Here is a 23,120-nt window from a genome sequence, read left to right as displayed (position 1 = left end):
AGACATCTATTTAATGCCAACAAAATGTAAATCAAAAGAAAAAATTGCTAGGATAAAAGCACTTAAAAGGAGCTTGAACCCTGGCACATATACAAAACCACATTTGCAACATCAGAAACACACAGACTTTTAGCCTTTGTATAAAGCTTTGTGACAATCTCAAGTGAGGCAACTAGTTACAATAGAAGCAAGTCTTGTACTTCTTAATCAGTAACCTATTTTCTTAAGTCTATATGCATAATGCTCATTAGATAGTTTTTTTTATCACCAAATGCTTGGGTATGAAAACGTTGAGGAGACCAATTTAATGTCATTTCAGTGGCAGCAAAAGTCACACAATGAATCAGTGGCAGACCTGCGAATTGATTTTAGATCCCATTAGACTTCCTTTTAAACTGCTCAGCAATTCCTAAGATTGCTTTCAGGGACCAAAGATGCACAATTGAATTAGAATGGAGGACTGAAAAATAAAAATAAAATAAAAATGTAAAGTAGTCATTCTATGTGATTTGATCAGAAAATTTGGAAGGATTTTATTTCCTGCTTATAAACACACAAATCTCAAAGCTGTGCTCAGGCATTTGTACCAGCTTTTCCTTTTTTCCTTTTTTTTTTTTTTTTTTTGTAACCTAAAAACTATTTTTTAACTTTAACATTTTCAATTTTTTTTTATTGTGCTGGGGTACATTGTGGCATTTACAAAAGTTCTTAAGGTATATCAAATATATCATACTTGAATTCACCCCCTCCACCATTCTCCTTTAACCCCATCCCCATTCCTGGAATGGTTACAATAGGTATCATTTTTCTATTTACTTCCATGTGTACACAGTATTTATACTATATTTGCCCTCCTACACTCTTTCTCCACCTCCTCCCCCTCTCACTGGTACCAACTCCCTCCCCCAGACAGGACAAGTTCTGCCCTCCTGTTCTCCAATTTTATGCAAGAAAAAAAATGGCATTTTTGTTTGTTTAAGATAGCTACACAAGGAATTTCCTTGTGACATTTCCAAGTGTTTATGTGTTATAACCCAAATTGGTTCCTGTCTTTTTTTTTCTTCTTTCTACCTTAGTCTCGTTGTGATTTCAATAGGTTTAAAAATTCTATATTCATTCTTGTATAGAGAGTACATCAACCATATTCACCTTCTTAGCACTTACATTGCAAAGGATTTTAAATTACTATGGTATAATAGCAAAATATGCAAAGAGAAAACTAATTGTCAGGCATGGTGGTTCAAGACTATATTCCCTGCACTCAGGAGGGTGAAGAAGGAGGATCTTGAGTTTGAGGCTGGCTTCAATTACCCAGAGAGTTCCTGGCCAAACTGAGCTACTACAAAGAGAAGAGGAGACTTTCTCAAAAATTAAAGAAAAAAATAAAAGGCTTAGGGCAAGGCTTAAGTAGTAGAGCTCCTGCCTTGGAAGTGAGAGGCCCTGAGTTCAACCCCCCAGTACTACTAAAACCACAAAACAAACAAACAACACCAGAAACCAATACAAAACAAAACAGAAACCTCAGAAAACAAACAAAAAACCTAATTGTACTAAATGAAAGTTGAAGATCTTATATTTCAATTTTTTAAAACAATAATTAAAGAATCACCCTTCACATGAATAAACATTTCTCCAAATATACTTGTCCTTGTTGAAATTTTTTTCTTTTCTCTGTACTGAAGTTTAAACCCAGGGCTTATATACTTGTTAGGCAGGCACTCTACCCCTTGGGCCACACCTCCAGCCCTCTTTGCTCTGGTTATTCTGGAAACAGGGTCTAGCTTTTCGCCTAGCCTGACCTAGACCATTGTCTTCCATTTCATGTTTCTCACGTTAGCTAGAATGACAAGCGCAGGCCGCCATGCTCAGCTTTTTCTGTTGAGATGGGGGGTCTTAAGAACTTTTTGCCCAGATTGGCCTCTTACAGCAATCTTCCCAATCTCAGCCTCCCCAGTAGCCAGTATTACAGGCATGAACCACTGTGCTGACTCTAGTTGAAATTTTTAAATACTTGTAACTAGATGGCCAAGGATGGTGGTATAATCCCATCACTGGGGAGTCTGAGACAGGAGAGTCACGAGTTTGAAGTTGTCCTGGCCTACATAGTGATACTCTGTCTTTAACAAAAAAAGATAAAAAGATTGATAACTATGAAATCAAAATTGAGTAAGACGTACCTTGTTTTTTAAACACATTAGTACTTCAACATCTTTATCAGTAGATATAACTAAATAAGGCCCGTTTACATTAAGCATAATAGAATAATGAATACCCCTATCTACTGTTACTTAATAATTTGCATGCCATATAAAATTCAATATTTTCTGTTTTTCTGGATAATCTAGAAATCGTTAACTAATGGTTATTTCCTAAATATATACCGGTACAAAAACTTTTTCTTTTGAAATACGTATTTGAAACATTACATGGTCAAAATATTATGAACAAGTAAGTAAAGCAGAAATAAGAGTAAGTATGTTTTATTTCTCTTCTCTCAAACCCTAGATTATACATGGAGAGAATTAGCAGGTATAACCACTTCTGAGGGGCTCCCAAGCACTTGTTTTATTGAAACAACATTCCCTGGTAATATCATTACTGTAATCTCTTAAGGACTCTGAAGTTTTCACTGCATGGAATTTTACTAAGTTGACAAGTACTGTCACGTTTTTAGCAAAGAATTTAATGCTAATTTCAAGAAGGCCCTGCAATTTGTAATATATTTAACTTGAAATTCAATGTTTTGAAATTGTTTGGACTTGAATATCAATAAACACATGGTACAATACAACCCCAATGTGTATAATATTGATGTCATTAGAAAGGCCATATGTTATGATGGTTGTGAGAACAGATGTACTAGCTGTGTGATGATAGGTAACTTCTTGAACCTTTTTGAGCTTTGGTTTCCTCAAAGGAAAACAATGTTTCCTTCACAGAGTTGTAAAAATCAAATGTTGTGGTGTTGATGAGACCATCCAATATGCATCAGTTATAATTGCTAATCACTAATCCTAATAAATATAACCGTCACTGGAAGTAGTTACAGTAGGAGTGAAAATGGGCAGAGTAACTGCAGGTAAGTTAGGAATGGCATCCTCAGAATTTTCATGTAATTAGTGTAAGATAAAATATAGTAATAAATTACAATTGGAAAGTAGGGCTTAGTGCTTTTTGATAGTAAAATCACTATTTGTAGGTGTGATATATTCAATCTTCCTTCTTTCTGTTTAGTTTTTGTTTATATTAGGGGACTTGTGCATTTGAATTCCTTTCACATATGCATTACATAAAATAGCTTTCTCTGGTTGTACAAGTTTGGAGAAACCATCTTTTATGATAGGCTATGATTGATAAATTCTCATAACTTTGTACACAATAGCTTAATGTTCCATGCACAAAATAAATGCCCTTTATTTGTAGACTCAGGAGTATAAAATGATATCAATCAGCCATAATATGGTTTAAAACATGTTTGCCTAGTTATCACAAAAGAATTGGAAACCCATTTTTTCCGTTGGAAATTTTATACAGTGTTGTTGTCATCTCAGTTATACTTTATCTAATAGCTTATGAAATCTGAATGTTGTTTTGAATCCTTGTTGTTTTCCTTTGAGAATTTTAATATTTCACTCAGTCTCAGTCAATGGTCTCATCATGTCATACTGAATTTTTGCCATGTGTGTTTATTTACTTTCTCTAGAGTGTACACTGGAAATATGTTTGAAACTAATTGTGGCAATAGTAGTAGCCTCTTGCTAAAAACTTACAAAACTCTAGATTAAGTTGCCTAACCTCAATTTGTTTCTAACTTTCAACCCTCTATTTTTGAAAAGCAATGAACTCTATGCACATGGATTATTTCCCATGTCCCATTGGAACATATCTTTCTGTCTCTCTTTCTAGTCATTGCTCCATCAGCCCTTACATTCTTCCGTACCCATCAATATCTCATCTACCTTTTCAAAATCCAGTTTGAATGGAGAGATTCTGTTCACTGCAACAAGATTTCCTTATTTACACTCATCAACTGACCTAAACTATATGTGCAGCAAAATTTTTCAAAATATAAATACAGAAAAAAAAAAACTGACTTAATACCTAAATGAGAATTAATCATTTTAGTTTTTCTCTCCTAGTGAATGCTGTTGGTATTTCCTCTCAAGATGTCCTTCTGGACTCATACATAAACTGTTGAATAGCATTGTTGCCTCAGGCCCATTACAAAAATAACTTGTCAGAAACAGTTTTCACATTAGTAAAATGATGATACTAAAAGTACCTGCCTCATCAGACTTTGTGATGATTAACAAAATAATATATTTGATGAAGTCAGTGCAGGATGTATACAATTACCCAATAAATATTTGTTGTTGGGAGTGCAATTCTCAATATTATTGATGTTTTTACATATATTGCAGTTAGGTTTTATGTATATTTGAGCTTTTTGTGTTTCATTCCTCATCATTATTATTAGTACCTTACTTAGAAGTGCTTCTTATATTGTTATGGAAGTCAATTTTCTTGCTACTGAATCATTTATCTGAATACAAATTGCTTTCCAAGGTCACTTGGATATTGATTACATGTACTGTAGCACTTAATTTAAGCACAAGTGCAGTTTCAAAGCTGAAGAAACTAGCCTCAATTATTTCCTAGTATTCTCTCAAATCTATTTAATAAAGAAACATCTATGGTAGCAAGTTTAGTTTGCTCATTACATTTTTCCTTTTCATTTCAGTGCTATTCTCATCACTTCATGCTGGTTTTCCTCCTCAGTCTCTGCTATTTCTATTGCTCTGGCTGTCATCCCGAACAAACTGACTTATGGTACAATGCTGTGAGCTAGTCTCACCCCCTCTCAATAACTTGACAGATCCCCCTGGCACCCATGATCTATTTTCTTCTAATTTCCTATTGCTTTTATAGCCAGTGCAGTCAAATACTTTAGCAACTTAGATAATGGTATATCTTTATGACTTGTTATATCATTATGCATTTCCTTTCATAACAAGATTATTAGATCCACAATGTTCAGGCCTTCCTATATAAGAAGATCAAATGAACTTTAAGAAGGAGTTCCATGGCTATTTAACAAACAAAGCTATGACAGTATATTTACCGTCTCAATATTCTAGACAAATAGTGGTGACTTTTCTCTAGGAAATAAGAATCTTCTTGCACATTAGTGGAAAGCAGCTGACAGCATGGAGTTTAGAATGCTCTGAAAAAACTCTTGCTAAAATCACTATAAAACTGTAAAAAATGCTTTTCATCTCCCTATCTTTTAAAAGTTCAAATGAACAGTATGTTGGACTGTACCCTAGATCTTGTAAGTTTCTGTAACAATGATATTTAATTTGGTATAAATGGGAAACAGTATGAATGATATAGCCACAAGTAAAGATACTGAACTTGAAAGATCAGATACTAAATTTCTTATCCAAATGCTAATGGAGACATGGTAATGGCAGTCATTGTATATTCTGCCCTTGCTTTGCCTTCTTAGACTCAACTCCCTATACAGTATCCACTGGCCACATGAGGCTACTAAGTACTAAAGTGTACTAGTCTGAATTTAATTGAGTTCTGAGTAAAATATCCACCAAATTTCAAAAGCAGTACATAATAATTTAACTGTTGTTAAAAGCACACAAACACAATATTTGAATATATTGAGTTAAAGGAAATATATTATCAAAAATTAACTCCATCTGCTTGTTTTTACTCTTTCTAATGTGGCTGCTAGAAAAATTAAAATTACATTTGTGACTTTTGGAGGTATTCCAGGAAACCCTAACATAAAGTAAAGAGGATACAACATAAAATGAAGAAGCTTTAAATAAGGGTTCTAGGTTCCTTGTCAATAAACTGTGTGACTTTGAGTTAGTGAAGTCAACTCGTACAGCTTACTTACAGATGCTGATATAGGGAAGGAGTGTGTGTGAGTGACTATTAAAGTAGCCCTATGTATTTATGTGCCTTAAGAGAGCTTCTTGACCCATTTCTATAAATCAGAGTAATGTTTCCATCATGAAAATATATGTTTTAATCATTTTTTCAAATCTCAGGTTAGCTGGCTCTAGCTTGGGAAGATAATGACTGATGTGCTCTATGTGGATGTGACATTCCTAATTAGGGAAAAAGCAGTGTGAAAAACCATTCAGACATTGGGTGCTTGGGTCTCACACCTGGAATCCTAGGTACTTGGGAGGCTACAATCAGGCAGATAGTGGTTTTAGGCCTATTGGGGCAATTAGTTTGAGAAACCCCATCTCCAAAATAACCAGAGCAAAATGGACTGGTGGTGTAGCTCAAGTGGATAAGTACGTGCTTTGCAGGTAAAAGCAGCTGAGGTCCATGAGGATCCATTGACACAGGCCATTAACCAGGGTAAAAGGGAGTGTCTTCTGGTGTGAACATAAGAAAGAAGCTTACACTATCTTCTTAAAAAACACTTCCGGGTGTTCTCCTAGTATGTTGTCAGGATTACCTTATATTGTGTATTTTCTAATGCTAACTAAATGTGTAGAACTATAAGGCTATGTAAACACATTTTTCAGGTTTTAAATTACTTAGGAAACAAATCTAATTGAAAATAGACAGTGATGTCATGTGACAATGGTATTGTTGTATATCCTCTAAAGTAAATACCTTTTTGCAATGTGACCTTTGTCCTAGTTCCCAAAACTAGTCACTGGGGCTGACAGTTCTACCCTACCTGGTGCTTTCACCACTTTTCCCTGTTGAAACCACAGCAAAATCTTCCTTCATAGACTACTCTGACCTAACTTGACAGAATACAGTGTTTGAACATTCAGTCAGCCTTTGTTTCTCATTAGCCCAAGACAAGTAAAGGAGTATTCTTGGCACTTGCATGATCATAAGTCTTAAGCAAATGAAGGCACTAAAATCTAAGGTTTTATGTGATTATGAGGTAGTTTTTCTTTTAATAAGGGATTGGTAAGGCATCATTGCATCGATATGGCCTTGGCAAAATATCTTGTCCAAATAGTTTTTCTGGCAATAGGTGAATAATATGAGCTAAAACATGATACTAAATATTCTGTAAGTTAAGAATAAAATGCTAACATTTCCATTTTTGTCTGCCACTGTCCTTAGGAATAAAAAGTTGTGAAATTTTGTGAATAAAAACTTTTTTACAATTGAACCAAATACATACTAAAGTTTAAAAGAATGTTAATTTCATAACTATTGGCATATATAATGGACATTCAAGAAAATGAAGTCAAAATGTAAAATCATGAATCGGAACATTTTAAGCAAAGGTGTGAAAAATGCTGGTTTGGGAAGTTTAGATCTCTGTTTCTGTTTATTTATTTTTATCATTTAAAATTTTTTTTTAAATCTAGTATTGTTCCTAAAAGTAATTTATGTGCCTCTACCTCCTAACTTGGACATTAGTTCTACTAATTTTGAGAAATAGTCTTATTGGTAATATTTACAGTTTAGTTTTTTAATAGTTCATGGAAAAACACATGGTTACGTAAAGTTATCTCAGAATTTATGAACTGTGAAGCTTCCTAAACACAAACAGCAGATCATTGAAAAATTTAATTTGTTATAAATGGCAGTTTTGTTTATTAAGCGTAACAACTCATATGAGTCAATCTTCCAATGCTATTTAAGAGATTAGGAAAGAAAAACCGAGATACCACAAAGGATTTACCCCAATCTACATTTGGCTCAGATGAGCAGTGCAAATGAGGGTTAACCTGCCCATGGTACAGGTACTGAGCAGCTTAGAAGAAATTGTCTCACCTAGGTTATCTTACTACAAGTAAATACAAACTGCAATGTATAAAAAAGATGGAAATGTGCCACATATCCCAAAGGAACTCCTCATTATTTCACTAACATATCTGAATTTCTTTGTGCATACCTCTTTTTAGGAATAAATTTGTCTTCCACCAGTCTAAGTACCATAATAAGTTGAGAAAGATAACTGAACTAGAACGGGTTAGATTAGATGTAGAGTGCTACCTATTACTTAAAAACATCTTGGTTCTTATCACTGAGAGTGACAATTCGCATAAAACAAATTCCTATTCTTTGTAGAACAAAAAAAACAGACAAACCATTTTATTTCTTATATTGGTTGTCATTGTTAAAATGACCTTAGAGACAGTCACTAAGCCTCATTGTATTTCTTAAAGTCCATTTGGCTCTATCATAAATTGAGATCATGACATTATGAGAATATTTATAGAGTTAATATTTTCCAGCTCTCATCTGGGTCCATCTTTCTTTAGGTTTCCTGCCAGTATATAGAAGAGGCCCATTTAGAATCTGAGTAAACATCCGCAGACTTTTTCAAAAAGCTATACTTTTCCTAAATTCATACTTCTTTTATTAACAGATGTAAATTTGAAGGGGAAATAGCATATACTATAAGTCATTTGGGAATAGTCTGCGTCTTAAGGATGACTTACAATTTTCATTTGAATGGCAGAGACGCTGAAAGCTTCAACTGAAAATCTGTGCTCTAGTTTCAATCATTCTTTCCATGAACTCTGCAGGCATTTTATGACAAACATACACATGTGTATGAAGTATGTGACCTCACTGGTAGTTATCTGAAGTGTCAAGGGCTGTTGGCAAATACCCAAGAATTGATTGACACATATCTTACAGAACTGGAGTTAATTAATACGTCTACCAATTCCCAAATGTATCACAGGAAGCAGAAAATCTGTTTAATACAGCAATCAATGACATTCTGTGTGTGGTCAAAAGACATTCACTATACAGCCAAAGAAGTTTGGAAGAACCCATTCAAGAGAGTATATATTGGTATTAAAATGCTAGAAGAGCCAAAAGGGTCTATTTTCATAACTAAAAGTCTAACTTGAAAGTATTTTGCAAATTGATTTATCATTAGTTAAAAGCAAGTGGCAATTTTCTCCTACAAGATCAAAAGCTATTAAATGATGAATAGAGCTTTGATTTGCTTTAAAATTGATGTCTTTAGTTCTGTGGCATCCTGCCATCCAGAATGTTAAGTCCATAATGTTATTTTCTAACAATGAGGTTTCAGCAATTTTAGGAATTCAATGTAAGACAATGAGTTATTTCAAAGGAAGAACACTGCTTAAAAAAAAAAAAAGGTGAATATGAAAATCTTGACAAAAGTCCTGATAACAGCAAAAAGTAAAATGTTTTCTTTTTTCCCTAAATAAAATTGTTTGCAGTATATAAAGATCGGACCTTTTTCAAAAGAACATCATATTTCGTGTAGTGTGGGGTAGGTACCAGCAAAGCATATATACAATTTCTAAACTAAAATTTATGAAAAAATTTCCATTATCTGTAAGCCCCTTTATACATATAATTGGTATATTCAAACTTCATGAGTTTATGAACTTTAACCTAGCACTCACAGGCTCTGTTCTGATTGTTATTTTATTTCTTACTCTTCCTAACTTTCCATTATTGTAATTCTTTTCCTAACAGTATGAAGCACACATTGTCTCTTTTCTTCAACTTCACAAGCAGCATAATTGGTTAAAGTCAAGGGTAGTATTTTAAGTGCTAGTATAGATCAATTTAAAGCAGATTGTCTCAAAAGGCAGCTTAAGCATTGAAAATTAAATTTGATGTAGTCTAGACAAGCTATCTTGATAATATCTTTTCCAGAATTTCCTACATTGCCTGTCTAGACTGCTTCCAAATTCCCTAGGTAATTGCATAATCATCTTCTTTCTGACATCCTAAACAGTTGGAATAGTATTTCCCAATTTATACTTTTCATGCAAATCAAAATCACTGAGCTTCTGAAAGAGGACTTTTCTCAAAGGCTCTGAGGTTGGTTCTCAGAGAAACACTTGCACCCCAGTCCTCCTCCACTCTCAGAGGAGCTCAGATGGGAAACTTTGTTTGCTTATTACTTCAGTAGAGGAGCTGGTGAGCAAATGGCCTGTACCTCTCTATTCCTCCGCCTTCCCACACATAGGCAACAATGAGTAGTTGATGAGTTGAAGAGGAAATACATTGTTAACTCCATTAAATAGTAACTTCAGAAAGAAAAAAATGGGAAAATGATAAACACATGTGGAAGTTTTTTGTAAATGGCCATCATCGTTTTGTGAGCCTCAAATTTTAAAAAGGGGGGGATTAAGATAAGTACAAAATCACCTCCGGATAAAAGCCCAGTGTAGCATAATTTACAACCTCAGATGGAGTGAAGGACATTTAAGAATCAAGGTGACAATCACTAACAATAAAAACAGCATAGGTTTTAGACTGAGGTGCAGATATACGTTTTTTAATATTAACTGTCTAATAATTCTGTCTACTGATTATTAGACAACATGTAACTCTCACAACAACAGAGGCCAGAGGGCAATGATGAGATTAAAACTTCTGAGTTTCTATAGCAAAAAAAGTAGATGAGTCATGCCCTGCTAGAAGAATTGGAAGGCAGTTAGAGGTGATACACCAACCACTCATTTAACATGTGTGGATACCTAAGACCAAAGGTTTTGCTTTGTTTTTCATGTTATGAGACAGCCTCAGAGAGGTTAAGTAAAATTTTCCAGTGCTTTGCATCTAGAAAGCTGTATAGGAAGATAGGAAGTCTGATGTGAAACAAGCGTCCGTGTCTTTTTCGCTAATCTGTGTTCAGCATTCCTGACTCCACTGCAAATCGTGGAAAGCATGCTTCCTGACAAGTGGACACGTAGAATATAATGTGGAAGGACCTGCCTAGAGCTATCTCCATAATATAGAAACATGGGACAAGTTTTAGGAAATATCTTTCCTAAAACTGATTGTTATAGGAAATATCTTGGAAGGTAGAAAAGAGGGAAAAATTTAATCAGAAGATGTTAAAAAAAAGAAAAAAGTATATAACGTTCCAGGGCCATCTACATGAACTTATTCCTAATTTCATCAACATGAAACAAGCAATGTAAGTAGGACTTCCTTGCCTTAAAATCACTTTTTATTGAAAACTGTTGGATACATCTCAAGGACCGTGTATGAGCTTAGAAGGAGAGAAAGAAAAAAGGATGTAGTGGGGGCTTAGGGAGTAACTGTCTAAATTGGTGAGTCCCTGGAAAGGTATCTTAATCTTCCCAGGCTCGTTGGGAAAAAACCATAATTATGTTTAGCCTGGAAAACACAACAGCCTGTAAGGTGCTTTGTTATTCAAGGAAGATACAACACACACTACATTGATTTCTTATCCTTTGAATCAAAACAACAGATTTGTGTAACTTTAGGACACCTTAAAATTTAGATTCTAGAATTTATACTGAGTGGTTAGCATGTAAATTAGATCTTATCTTTAGAATTCCAGAAATATTCTGTGAACAAATCTTTTATTTGTTGAGTGTTTCTGAATTCCAATTTGGAAGAAAATTCTGTCACAAATGTTCTTCTTAAGAGTTAGTGCCAAAAATTATAAAAATGATTTATACTTGAAGGTAATGAATAAGCCAAATTTACTGGACTACTTTCAACATTAGCAATGTTTCCTTGATTTTAATTCTTATTTAAATTTATCTATGATTTCCTTACTAAATTTTCACACTACAACATTTTTAACAGTAGCAGACAAATTAAATATTTTTCTTTGTTTTCTATGTCAAAATAATAACTACAAAGTAAATAAGTAAAAGCAAAGCTTAGCTAAGCAAGAACACAAATGTTAATAACTTGGGCCAAAAGTGAGATCAGATCACTATGCAAATACATGGCGTCCTTTCTTAATCCCTACGCAAGAGAAAACAACTGGGTGGCAGGCACTTCTGGCTGGGAATGGAAATGGAGGGACAAGCTGGCAATACAGAAATGAAGGAGAAAACAGAACAGGTTCAGCCTGCTGACATCTGCTGCACATTCAAAATGGGTTGGACTCTAATCCTGGGTGAAAACAAATGTTTTCTTCCTTCTTTCCTCCTGTTCCCTTGTTATTGTTGAATGATGGTCTTATTCTTTTTGTAGTCACAGATTAAAATTAACAACAGCATCTGAATTTGAAGTAGATTCCACTCAATAATGAACCAGAAGCTAAATGAACTAAAGAAATTAGTAGTGAAGCATTTTGAACAGCATTTTTAAAAGTCAGCTTTACCTCAGGATGATGTCCAATTTCAATGTAGGTGCAAATTGGATGAAAAGCCCCAGTTCCACAGGCATACAGGTGAGTTTGATTGTAAGCCTTCAGGACCTTGATGAAATTAGCACATTCTTTCTGCAAGACAAAAGACAAACCAGTGAGTTCTAGCAGTAAGCATGACTCAGGGATGTCTAGGGTAGGGCATGCTGGGACAGATTTCTTTTGCATCCCTTTTTCAACTCCTTTGGGGCTTCTTTTCTATTGTATTGTTTTGTGCCTATTATTACATGCATTCAAAATACATAATTTCCTGCTCTTGAAGAGGACAAATATGGCCATCCACCATTCTTTCACTAAAACTATTTCTATTGTATTTGTACAACAGTACGATAAAAGTTCCAGATAACCAATGATCCACAGATGACTTTTCCAGACATGAGAGCAGTGAATAATTTAAATAATAAGTTACCTAAGCAAGACATTGGCGAATGTTTCCTTACAAAAATTAGTTTTGAGTTTACTTTTAGGAAAGGAAATAAAAATAAAAGATAACAGTAAGTTCAGACAAAACTACTAACCCATTTTGAAAATTTCTAAATGAAGATTCATATTCTACATAAATAAAAAGTGCACTGAAAGTTTTCTTTTTATTAGTCTTAGACTTCCTTAATGGTTTTTTTGTCTATAAATATTTGAAATTAAGAACCAAATATGTAGTTGCAGACAAAGATCCAAAGCAGACTATGGGATACTCGATGCTGTCAGATGTTAGGGGATTGGAGTATTTCTGAGTGTACTGCGCTCCCAAAGTGTTCTCCATGACCTGTGACTTTTCAGGTGTAAACTCAGACTGCATTTGGACTTATGTAGTCAGTAGGAGTTTATAACTGAAGTGTTATAATAATTTGAGCACATTTCCACCTGACATTTACATTCTGTATTTGTAGCTGATGATTTTTGATCTAAATTCCAGTGGCCCATAAAATAAGAAGCAGACAACCAAACTTTAGCAGAACAATTGACATTTAAATTGAAGGAATTGCTGTTCATCATAATTGATCTTTCCAAGATGAAACTTGATGATAATCTTTGAATATATTGTTCTAAAGATGAATTAGTCCTTACTTAAAAGTAAAATACAAAAGTTTCAAGTTATGATACCACCTGCTTTCTTAGTATATGATGAGTAGTTTGGGGGAAAATAAACATCATTTTTTCTACTGTTTGTTAAGTAGATCTTGATTCTTTCCTTTGTCTGGTAAGAATTATGACATACAAAATTATGCTCTGAAATCAGCTAACTTTGAAAGTTGTTTTGTAAGAGGAAAAATTTTCTTGCTTAAAGGGTATATATATCAGCTTTATTCATTTTGTTTGAACAGGTTACTTCCTAGGTAAAACTGGAAAGCACATAAAACTTTACTTCCACTACTGTCAGCAACAAACTCTTCATTCTGTAACAGTTTCTCCTCCTTCCCCTGGAGGACAGGGCATGAATGTTTGGGCAGAGGGAGGAGCTTGAGGACAGAAAGGAAACATCTGATAAACTCATTTATAAATGAGGCATTCATAAGTCTTAACCAAAGGATATATTTGTACTCTTTACAAAATTCAGTCATGTTCAAAGAAGCCATTTTCAGGAAAATTTCACTTTGAAACATGTAGGTGGCCTCATATTCTGCTTTTGTATAAAGGCAAGCCTACTTCACATAAGCTCAATATTAAAGTAGTTAAGATGATAAAAAAATGAGTTTCAGTACCATGTGTCAAAACCAAGATTTGGCTATGTGTAAGCAAATGGATATTCTAATATATACTAGTAGCAGACCCAGAAGGATATCTTGTTCATTTTAACAAAGAACAGGACTTTGGTTTGACTGCCACGTCTGTAAAGATATGCATGTAATTTTGTGCACAAGTCCAAATTATATAGTTTTATCAATAGCACTTGAGTATCTTCTAGAAGTTTAAGAATAGACCTCAGTTTGCTAAAATAAAAAAATGAAAAAGATTATGAATATGAATACTCATATAAACCCAAAGGAAGGTTCATGCCACTTCTGCAACTGGTATGAATTGTAATGCCAGAGATTTTACGAGCGCTGTATGTCTTATGGATTACAAAGCTAATTAACAATTTATCAGGGACTAGGTTTGTCTTTCCAAGGAAACTAAGAGATTATAATTAATGCAAGAAAAACTCTCCAAGCTCTTGAGAGCTACGAAATTGGACCACACTGAATATCAAAATTCCAATTTGTTCTCTATTAACTGTTATAAAAGAACCACTATACTATGACAACTACTCTTCAACAGAGCTGTTGGAATGAAATCAATCGGAAGACTATAGCTGTGAAACCTGGCAAAGGGTTCTTCTGAGAATGCTGATAACAAGGGAGTCTATCTGTGTTACAAAGCAACTAGACCCACCCTATTGGCCTAAGGCCTGGAATAATCTTTCATTTCCCCAGGAACTCTCCCAGTTGGCAGCAAGTTGTATTGTTGCCATGCCCAGGGGCTACCTCAATATTATTTTGAAAGTGAAGGTTGATGAAAATAGAATGGGGAGCAATTTCTTGGGCTTACAGGGTAAAAAGATGGCTGAAAGAAAAACAAAGGAATGGAAGGAAATACTTTCAAAATTGGTTAAAAATAACCCAGAGAAGAACCATCAACACAATGGAGAAGGAAAATGAATTGAATGAACTGGACAGAGAAGAACCAAAAACCTGAAAGCGGAATGTTAGTAAGGATTTGTTCTTAACAGAGAGCCTACACAAAAGAGTATCAATTCTTTCATTCATTTGCCTTCATTCTCTCATTTGTTGCAGCCAAGGTTTTTGAGTGTTCCAAAACAAGATATTCATTTTATTTGGAAGCAGCTTGGACATTCCTCTAAAAAAGAAGGAAGTGTGGCAGCGAAAGGAAACACACTTCACACATTTCATCTCAGGGGAGACAGAAGAAGAGTGTTTCTGACCTTTTCTTGAACCATGACGTTTCTTAAAATTCAGATTGTAATGTACTTTTTGGCATTCAGTGACCACACTGCTTTGCTCAGCACTGGCGGATTTACAACGTAATAAAGACAGTGTAGTCCGTTCAAAATGAATTCATTTTTCAAACCTTGATCCTTTTTGGAATTTAAGTTGATGCACACAGACAAATTTAGCAACAAGTTTTCTTCCCAAGAGTCAGGCAATCATATTGACCTCTTATTTTACTGAAATTTACTCCAGATCCATAGCATTATAAAAATTGTAAGTTTAGAAGAAGAAGTAACAGCAGTTATAATCCTATAAAACCCAAGGTCACACCTGAGGAGCAGTGATTCATCATCCTTTGTGGCAAAACATTTACACTTAATTTTTAAGTATTTCTAGCCTTTTTAAATAAAATGGGTGCAGGAGTTATGCATAAAAATATTAGACTGAAAAATAAAGTATTTATTCTCAGAAAAGATATAGGAGCCAACTGCACAGTGATTCAAAAGCAAACATTGGAGATATCTAGCACTGATTAGACTGTGTTACACAGACTTTTCCTGGACGGTTACAAAAATAAAGTCCATCCATCTGTCAAAACAACTGCTCCATGCATGAAAATTAAGACAGAATTGAGGTGTTTTTTAACTAACTTCCAATCATTATGCTTTCTACAAAAGGATGTAATTTACCTACAATTCCAATTACTTCCTCTCATATTCTTAACTTATAGATGGAAGAGTAAAAATTTACTCTTTAGTAAGGACAGAGAACAAAAGAGAGAAGACTGTGAACATGCTTAATCTCTATTCAAATATATTCAATTCATGATTAAATCAAACAAGTTGTACTGATTCAAATATAAATCAGCCCCAAATGAATAGGTAGAGAACAGTATTGCCTCAGGTCAGTGAGAATTCATTTTAAAAGAGAAAAAAAAATTCTATCTCTTCAGACATTTAAATAGAAATATTTTATTGTCTAATCTAGCAGCTGGGAAAGCAAAGGAAACATTTTCTATCATGATGGGTGGATTCATTTCTGCATGAAAATCCATTAATAAGCTTAATTCCTGAAGTTAATCTGTTGACTTTCTTTTTCTCTGGTCAATTTATCTGGCAAGCTAGCTGAATGCTTGAATCTTCGTGCCAAAGCAGTAATCCATGAGATTGTTCCTGTCAGTCAGGAACAATCCCTGACTCTATTTAAATTGTTCCACACTTCCCTCACAAGATTGTTTTCTTTTTACAGTATGCTGTTACAGCTGTGATTTGATCATCCATAATCATGTCTTCCTAATACTTCATCATTCACTGAAAGATCTTGGAAATCTCTTCTTCAAAGAAGAGTACCTAATAAAACTAACACATAGCCATGTTCTAATTATCCGATTACTTAGCTAATGTGGAAGTTTTGACTTGGAATTTTTGTTGTAGTTTTGAGACAAGGTTTTTCTCTTTAGCACAGGCTGGCCTCAAATTTGAGATCCTCCCGCCTCAGCCTCTCAAGTGCTGGGATTATATATGTGGCCCACCACATCTTTTTTACATCTCCTTTTTAAAATGGTGAATAAGGTGTTTTGTCAATTTTGGAGGACATATTTACCTTTACTTTTTAGAAAGATGATGGTATATTAAAACCAATTGACCAAGCTTAGTTTTTGTTTTTTAGAGATTTAAAAAATACTGATCCAAATAAAGCTAATATTACTTCATAGCTAGTTATTTAATATCTAAGCATATTCATGATGACTTAATTATGTCACTATTAAATCCACGGTAATCGAAAAATAAATGTTAAAATGTCCTGAATAACGTGATAAACTAAAATAAGAACTCTTTGTATGACACTTCAACACTATTTTACTTAAATACTCATATCAACTAAGTGCTCAATTTGACTATTTCCCCTTGTGGAATAACTATTTATTTTGAAGTTCTTGAAATATTGTTTAAGTTTTTATAAACACTTTTTTCTTTCAAATGACATGAAACTTTCAAAATCGATCAAAAGATTATACACCTTGGAATTATAGACCAGGATATTAGCAAAAGCTGACCAACTCCATTCTCTTCTACCACATAAAGAAGCTCTGACCAGTTTCACTTTGAAATTCCATCTAAACCTGAGTAGCTGGTAATGTATTTCATTAAGATTATTTTTTCAGGGGTTTGCAGGTGGGAGGGAGATGGTGAGGGCAATCTAATCAGTGTACAATGTAAGGCTATTTGGAATTGTCACAATGAATCCACCCCTGTACAACAAATATATCCTAATAAAAAAATGGAAAAAACATTATTTTTCTTTTATATTGTGCCATCAATCTATCTGTACCATTGATTGCTATTTGATTAATAGACCTTTTTCATCATGTATTTCAATGAATGTAGGAAACTGTAAATTGTTATATGAAATTTGCCTAAATATGTTTCCTGTAATAGTAGGAAAGCTACTTAGTAATCACAATCCTTACTCCAATTTTAAAGTGATATTTTACACAAGGTGCTTCTGCTTTAATGCAACTAAAACTTTGATTTTCATCAAGTATAAGAGTATACTCTAAAGTGATTAACTGTGGACAAGATTATTTTGTGTATTTAATTCTATCATATGTCTTTGTGTGTGTGTGTGTGTGTGTGTGTGTGTGTGTGTGTGTGGTACTGGGGCTTGAACTCAGAGCCTTCACCTTGAGCCACTCCACCAGCCCTTTTTTGTGATGGATTTTTTCAAAATAGGGTCTATTTGCCTGGGCTGGCATCCAACTGTGATCTTCCTGATTTCTGCCTCCTGAGTAGTTAGGATTATAGGCGTGAGCCACCAGCCCCCGCCCTCACCCCCCCAGCCTAACATATGTCTTTATCATAACAGAGTTCACTACTCAGAGAGACCAACTGTATCCTTAATCAGGTATGAGGAAAGAGAGGAAACAGAAAGTTTAGAGCTTATAGGAATGTTTGTCATAGCTAACCTCCTTCTGCCATCTGTATTGGTTAATACCCCAAAACTAGGAGTCCTTATGGCCAAAGTACTAAAGATCATTATATAATTAATAATATAAAATGCTCTCTTAACATATCATGTAATAAATGGAGACTCAACCTGGTTTGAGACATAGATACTGGTATATCAGATGTATTTCCATTCACATGGATAGTCCATGTTTACTCCCTTTTCTCCTTTTCTTTTCTGTTTCAGGAACCTAAAATTCATTTTCTATGTAAGGATCTTAAAAAATAAAATATTAGGAAATAAAGAATTTTTGTAAAAAAATGTTGAAGATAAATTAAACATCTGCAGAGTTAATGAATTATTAAGGCACAGATAGAGGACATTGCTATGGGATGAATTCTGCCTCTGCAAAATTCATTCCTTGAAGACCTGACTTCTAGTACATTAAAAAGTGACTGCATTTGGAGATAGGGCCTGAAAGAAGTGACTAGATTAACAATGAAGCCTTCGTGGTCCACCCTAATCCAATCTACCTGGCATTCTTAGAAAAGGAGGATTTTGGACATTCAAGGAGCTCAAGGGCTGACCATGTGATGAGGCAACAAGAGTGTGGTCATTTGCAAGCCAAGGAGAGGCGGCTCAGAGGAAACCAACTCTGCTGCCACCTTGATCTTTTACTTGAAGCCACCATAACTTATAAAAAAAGGTTTCAGTTTAAAATCCTTCAGTCTGTGGTACTGTGTTATGGCAGCCCTACAAACACCAAAGAGAATATGGCATGATTGTTATAGGAATACAGGCTGCTTAGTCAAAATGGCATTTACATGTATTGTTGCTTAAAATATTATTTTGACAAGCACAACATAAATAGTGGCATGATTTTGCTGCCAGTCGGCCAATTTTATTTGTTAAGGCATATTTTGCTAAATATTTCTATAAATAGTATCTCTACAATAATCTTCCCAAGGATACACACACACACACACACACACACAGAAACTTGTAGATATGATTTCTGAATAAAATTAAAATCTAGAACTTCAGAAATTTAAATTTTATTCATATTTATTAAAATTTATGGAGCATTTTAATTACTCTAAAACATTTACATTTGAAATATATTTTCAAATAAGGAAAACATTCAGGTCAATGGGTAGTTATAATGATAAACTAGAAATGGTACAGAGGTACTTACTTGTATTAATCCGATAATTCAAAGTTAGTCAGATGTGGTTTAGAGTTACTCAGACACCTTCCATCTATGTGTGGCTATCATAAGGTTACTTAGTATCTCTGAGTCTATGTGCCTCAACTAAATAATGTATTCATGTAAAGTAGTTAACATTATGTACTGCATGTATTAATTAAGTAACTGGTTATCCTTTCCTTTTTTTTTTTTTATGGGACTAGGATTGGGTTTGAACTCATGGCTTTGGACTTTGCCTAGCAGGGGCTCTACTGTTTCAGCCACACTCCCAGTTCTGGAGATGTGGGATTTTGCAAACTGTTTTCCCTGGCTGGACTCAAACCATGATCCTCCTGATCTCAGCTTCCTGAATCGCTAGGATTATAGGTGTGAGCCACCTGTGTCTGGCTGGTTATCCTTTCTTAAAATAATCAACCTTCTCTTTGTTGGTCTTAATATTTTCTTGACTGTTTAACTCTCACACCATTGCACATACTGTGCCATTCTACTTATGCCAAGAACTGTATGAATTGCTCATTTCTTCTGATGATATAATTAAAAGAATTTAAGCCCAGACTTGGAGCTAGCAAAGTAAAACATATTTAAGAAAATTTGTTTTGAATATTATTCATTTGTAACATTTCTGTTACAAAGAGAAATTACATTTTGTTCACTAGCATTTCCGTGGAATTCCATTACTCAAACAGGTGAGTACTACAAATTGTAACTGCTCTTGTCATCAACTGGTAGATACCATGGTTCACTCTTTCAAACACAAGTACAGAAATTTCTTCTTTGTAGCTGTGGAGCATGACCCACTACCATCTTAAGTGAGCGGGAATTAAATTTCCTAGAATTCCCTGTTCTACAAGTTGCCTAAGGTTGGTCACAGAAGAAATGTTCATTAAATTTGGGAGGCATGAGCTAAACTATAAACAAGACTCTAAGGTACTGACCAGTTTGTCAGCATGAGGTCTGATACCTGGGTCTAGGGCCTCCCCAGCTCCCACTAGATCTCAGTTTTTAGTTTCTACAATATCTGGTCTTCATCACTGTGCAGCTCCACGGCAAAGGGTACCAGCTTCTTCTTCCAATCACACAAGTTGACCCAAAGGAAGTTGGAGGTTGGAGTTAGTGAAAGATAGGTCCTGGTCCTCCCTTGCCCTTCTCTTCCCACTTTACGTCCAGGTTTTCTTCCCTAACGTCAACTCTAGTTTCCTACAGTAACTTCAGACCCACTCTCTGTGTCAGAGGTCTTCCCTAGATTTATTCGCCACAACCTACCAATGGATAAACTCTAATCTCCATAATAAAATCCTTTTTTATAACATTCATACATGTTTTGGCCTCTGTTAAAGCCCTAATTCATGGATATCTTTTACTGCAACAGAATAAATAGCTCATTACAGAATGTACATGGGGAATTACGAATTTGAGTTATTAAAACACAAACACATAAAAACTCCAGGTTGTTAGTTGAAAATTTTATTCCTAAAATAATGATACCTCTTTTTAAAGTGCATATTAAATACTAGAATCAATAAACTGTATTAACATTGATGTCATTTTAAGCATAATGCCAAAAATCAAGTCTTTTATCATTGCATTAGGAATACACGAATCTGCAAAAATAGTCTCTGTTTAATACCGTATATAGCATATAGTATAATAAAGGTATATTTGCTATATTTAGTGCCTATTTGAATGTAATAATGAAAAATTATAAAATATTCTTCTCTTAATGCATAAAAGCTAAAATAAAGTTAATATTCCCAATCTCTACAAATAGTGTCAATTTTAGGCATAATTTTTGTATCCCATTTTCCTTACCACCTCTAAAAAGGTAATAATTAGATTTACACTAAAATCAAATAGTATAAACAACTTTAGGAAAGTTTAATGATGGTTTGTGGACATGAGAGTGATGATATTTTTATTACTATTCTTGAAAATCAAATTAAAGAAAAAAATAGCCAAAAGTTAACCAAAGCATATTTGTCTTGGGACAGAGAATATCATCTCTGAGGAAAATATCTGAGTTCAGGTGATATCTATGCTATGATGGCCAGTGTACCCTCAGGAATAAAGAGAAATATATTCATGAAGATTATCAAGCATGTAAAATTCAGAATACCAGGGACAACTGTTAGAAACTACATGTCAGTGGGTCTTGGAACACCTTGTGAACTATTAAGTAAGAAACATTGTCCAAAATACTTTTCCCAGCAATGGACCAAATCATGCTAGTGGGCCTTACAGATTATAATGTTCTTACTGTACTCTAAAAGTACATACACTGATGCATGGGTGAGTTATGGTGTTCAGTTAATTCTAAATAATAACTTTTTAGTTTTTTTTATAATACTGAGGTTTGAACTCAAGGCCTCACACTTGTTAGACAGGGGCCCTAGCACTTGAGCCACTAACCCATCCTAAATAATGACAATTATTTGTTCTTTCAGCCCTTAAGAATTTAATTGAAATTTCTAAAAAACAGCACAGTTCAAAAAAACATATATGAAACTTCTCTATTTAAATGCCAGTCTTATTTTGTAAGCAAAAACTCAATGCACTGTTAAATTTTAATATGAAACCTAAAAAATTCCTAAAAGTTGTTGAGTGTGGTGACACATTTCTTTAATGCCAGCTTTTTGGAACCTGAGGCAAAAAGGTTATGAGTTCAAGGCCAGCCTGGGCTACCTAGCCAGAGTTTATCTCAAAACACCAAAAACTAAATTCTGAGTTTTTAAATTCATATATATGAGACTTAGTCTATAGCAATTCAGACATAAATTACCATCTTATTCTGCTTCATTATTAAAGCATGATAATTCAATGTTATAATAAAACTTAGTTTCTAAAATAAATTGTCAAAGTTTCATTTGCCATGCATATTTATCTTATGCATAAAATTGATTCATTTAATTACACTGAAAAGAAATATGAAGCCAGTCAAGAAGGTTCACGCCCATAATCCCAACTATTTGGGCTACAGAGATAAGAAGATTGTGATTGGAGCCCAGCCTAGGCAAACATTAACCAGACTCATATCAAAGAAGAAGCCAGATGTAGTCAACACACCTGTAATCGCAGCTATGTGGGAAGAAAGAAGTAGGAGAATCACCATCTAAGGCCAGCTTGAGTAAAAAGTGTGAGACTCTATCTGAGAACCAGGACTATGAGAGAGAGAGAGAAAGAGTGAGAGAGAGAGAGAGAGAGAGAGAAGAAAGATGCAAATATGTACTTATCACCAAATAGAAGTCATCTAAATGAGCTATTAGAAGAAATTTATTTATTGAGATTAATATCTCAGTAAGTGTTAGTTATCATTACTATGACTTCTGGATCCTGAATTTAACCTGTAGTCACTAAATTCAGCTTGCATTATATTTACTTCCAAGCAGAAATATGGATATACAGGCACAGAAGACCTATATTCATTTCTGAGGTATTTCATAAAAGAAGGCTTTTGCCTGGTCATCATCAAAAATCTGAAGAAACATCAAATTTTATCATGAAATAATATTTTAAAATAAATAAACTGATAATCATCTAATATTTATGAGATCATCTAGAATGTCCACAAAAATTACAATCAACATTATCAAGAACTGTAAAGCATCTGTGATTTTACTTATCTGTAAGATAGCAGGTTAACTTACAATGGTGTCATGGACACCAAAAGACAGGTGGCACCTGTTTCAGAGACAGAGGGCTTTATTATTCACAGAAATACAATAGTCAGAATATGAGCCTTGACTGTGTGATTCTCTCTCGGCAGTAAGTAGAAGCCCAGGTGACACTTACACATGCAATGAGTTGCATTACAGAAGAGGAATCATAGTTGAATGAACTTGAGTAGTTGAAAATGGGTATGTCATTTTGGCTTTTAGATCTTGAGAGAGATATTTTATTCACT

General features: G+C 34.3%; 1 protein-coding gene across 2 annotated transcripts in view; it reads right to left on the bottom strand.

Moving 5' to 3' along the window:
• Sema3a (semaphorin 3A) overlaps window positions 1–23,120 on the bottom strand; it is a 460,497-nt gene that overhangs the window by 116,908 nt on the left and 320,469 nt on the right. For both annotated transcript variants that reach the window (XM_074064863.1, XM_020153314.2), the window contains one exon: window positions 12,098–12,217. In XM_074064863.1, the coding sequence (XP_073920964.1) occupies window positions 12,098–12,217 (120 nt within the window). The remainder of the gene's footprint in view (window positions 1–12,097; window positions 12,218–23,120) is intronic.

The sequence above is a fragment of the Castor canadensis genome, chromosome 2, assembly GCF_047511655.1.
Source record: "Castor canadensis chromosome 2, mCasCan1.hap1v2, whole genome shotgun sequence".
Lineage (NCBI taxonomy): Eukaryota > Metazoa > Chordata > Mammalia > Rodentia > Castoridae > Castor > Castor canadensis.
Note: the sequence above shows the minus strand (reverse complement) of the source record. Positions and strands in the feature narration are given on the sequence as shown.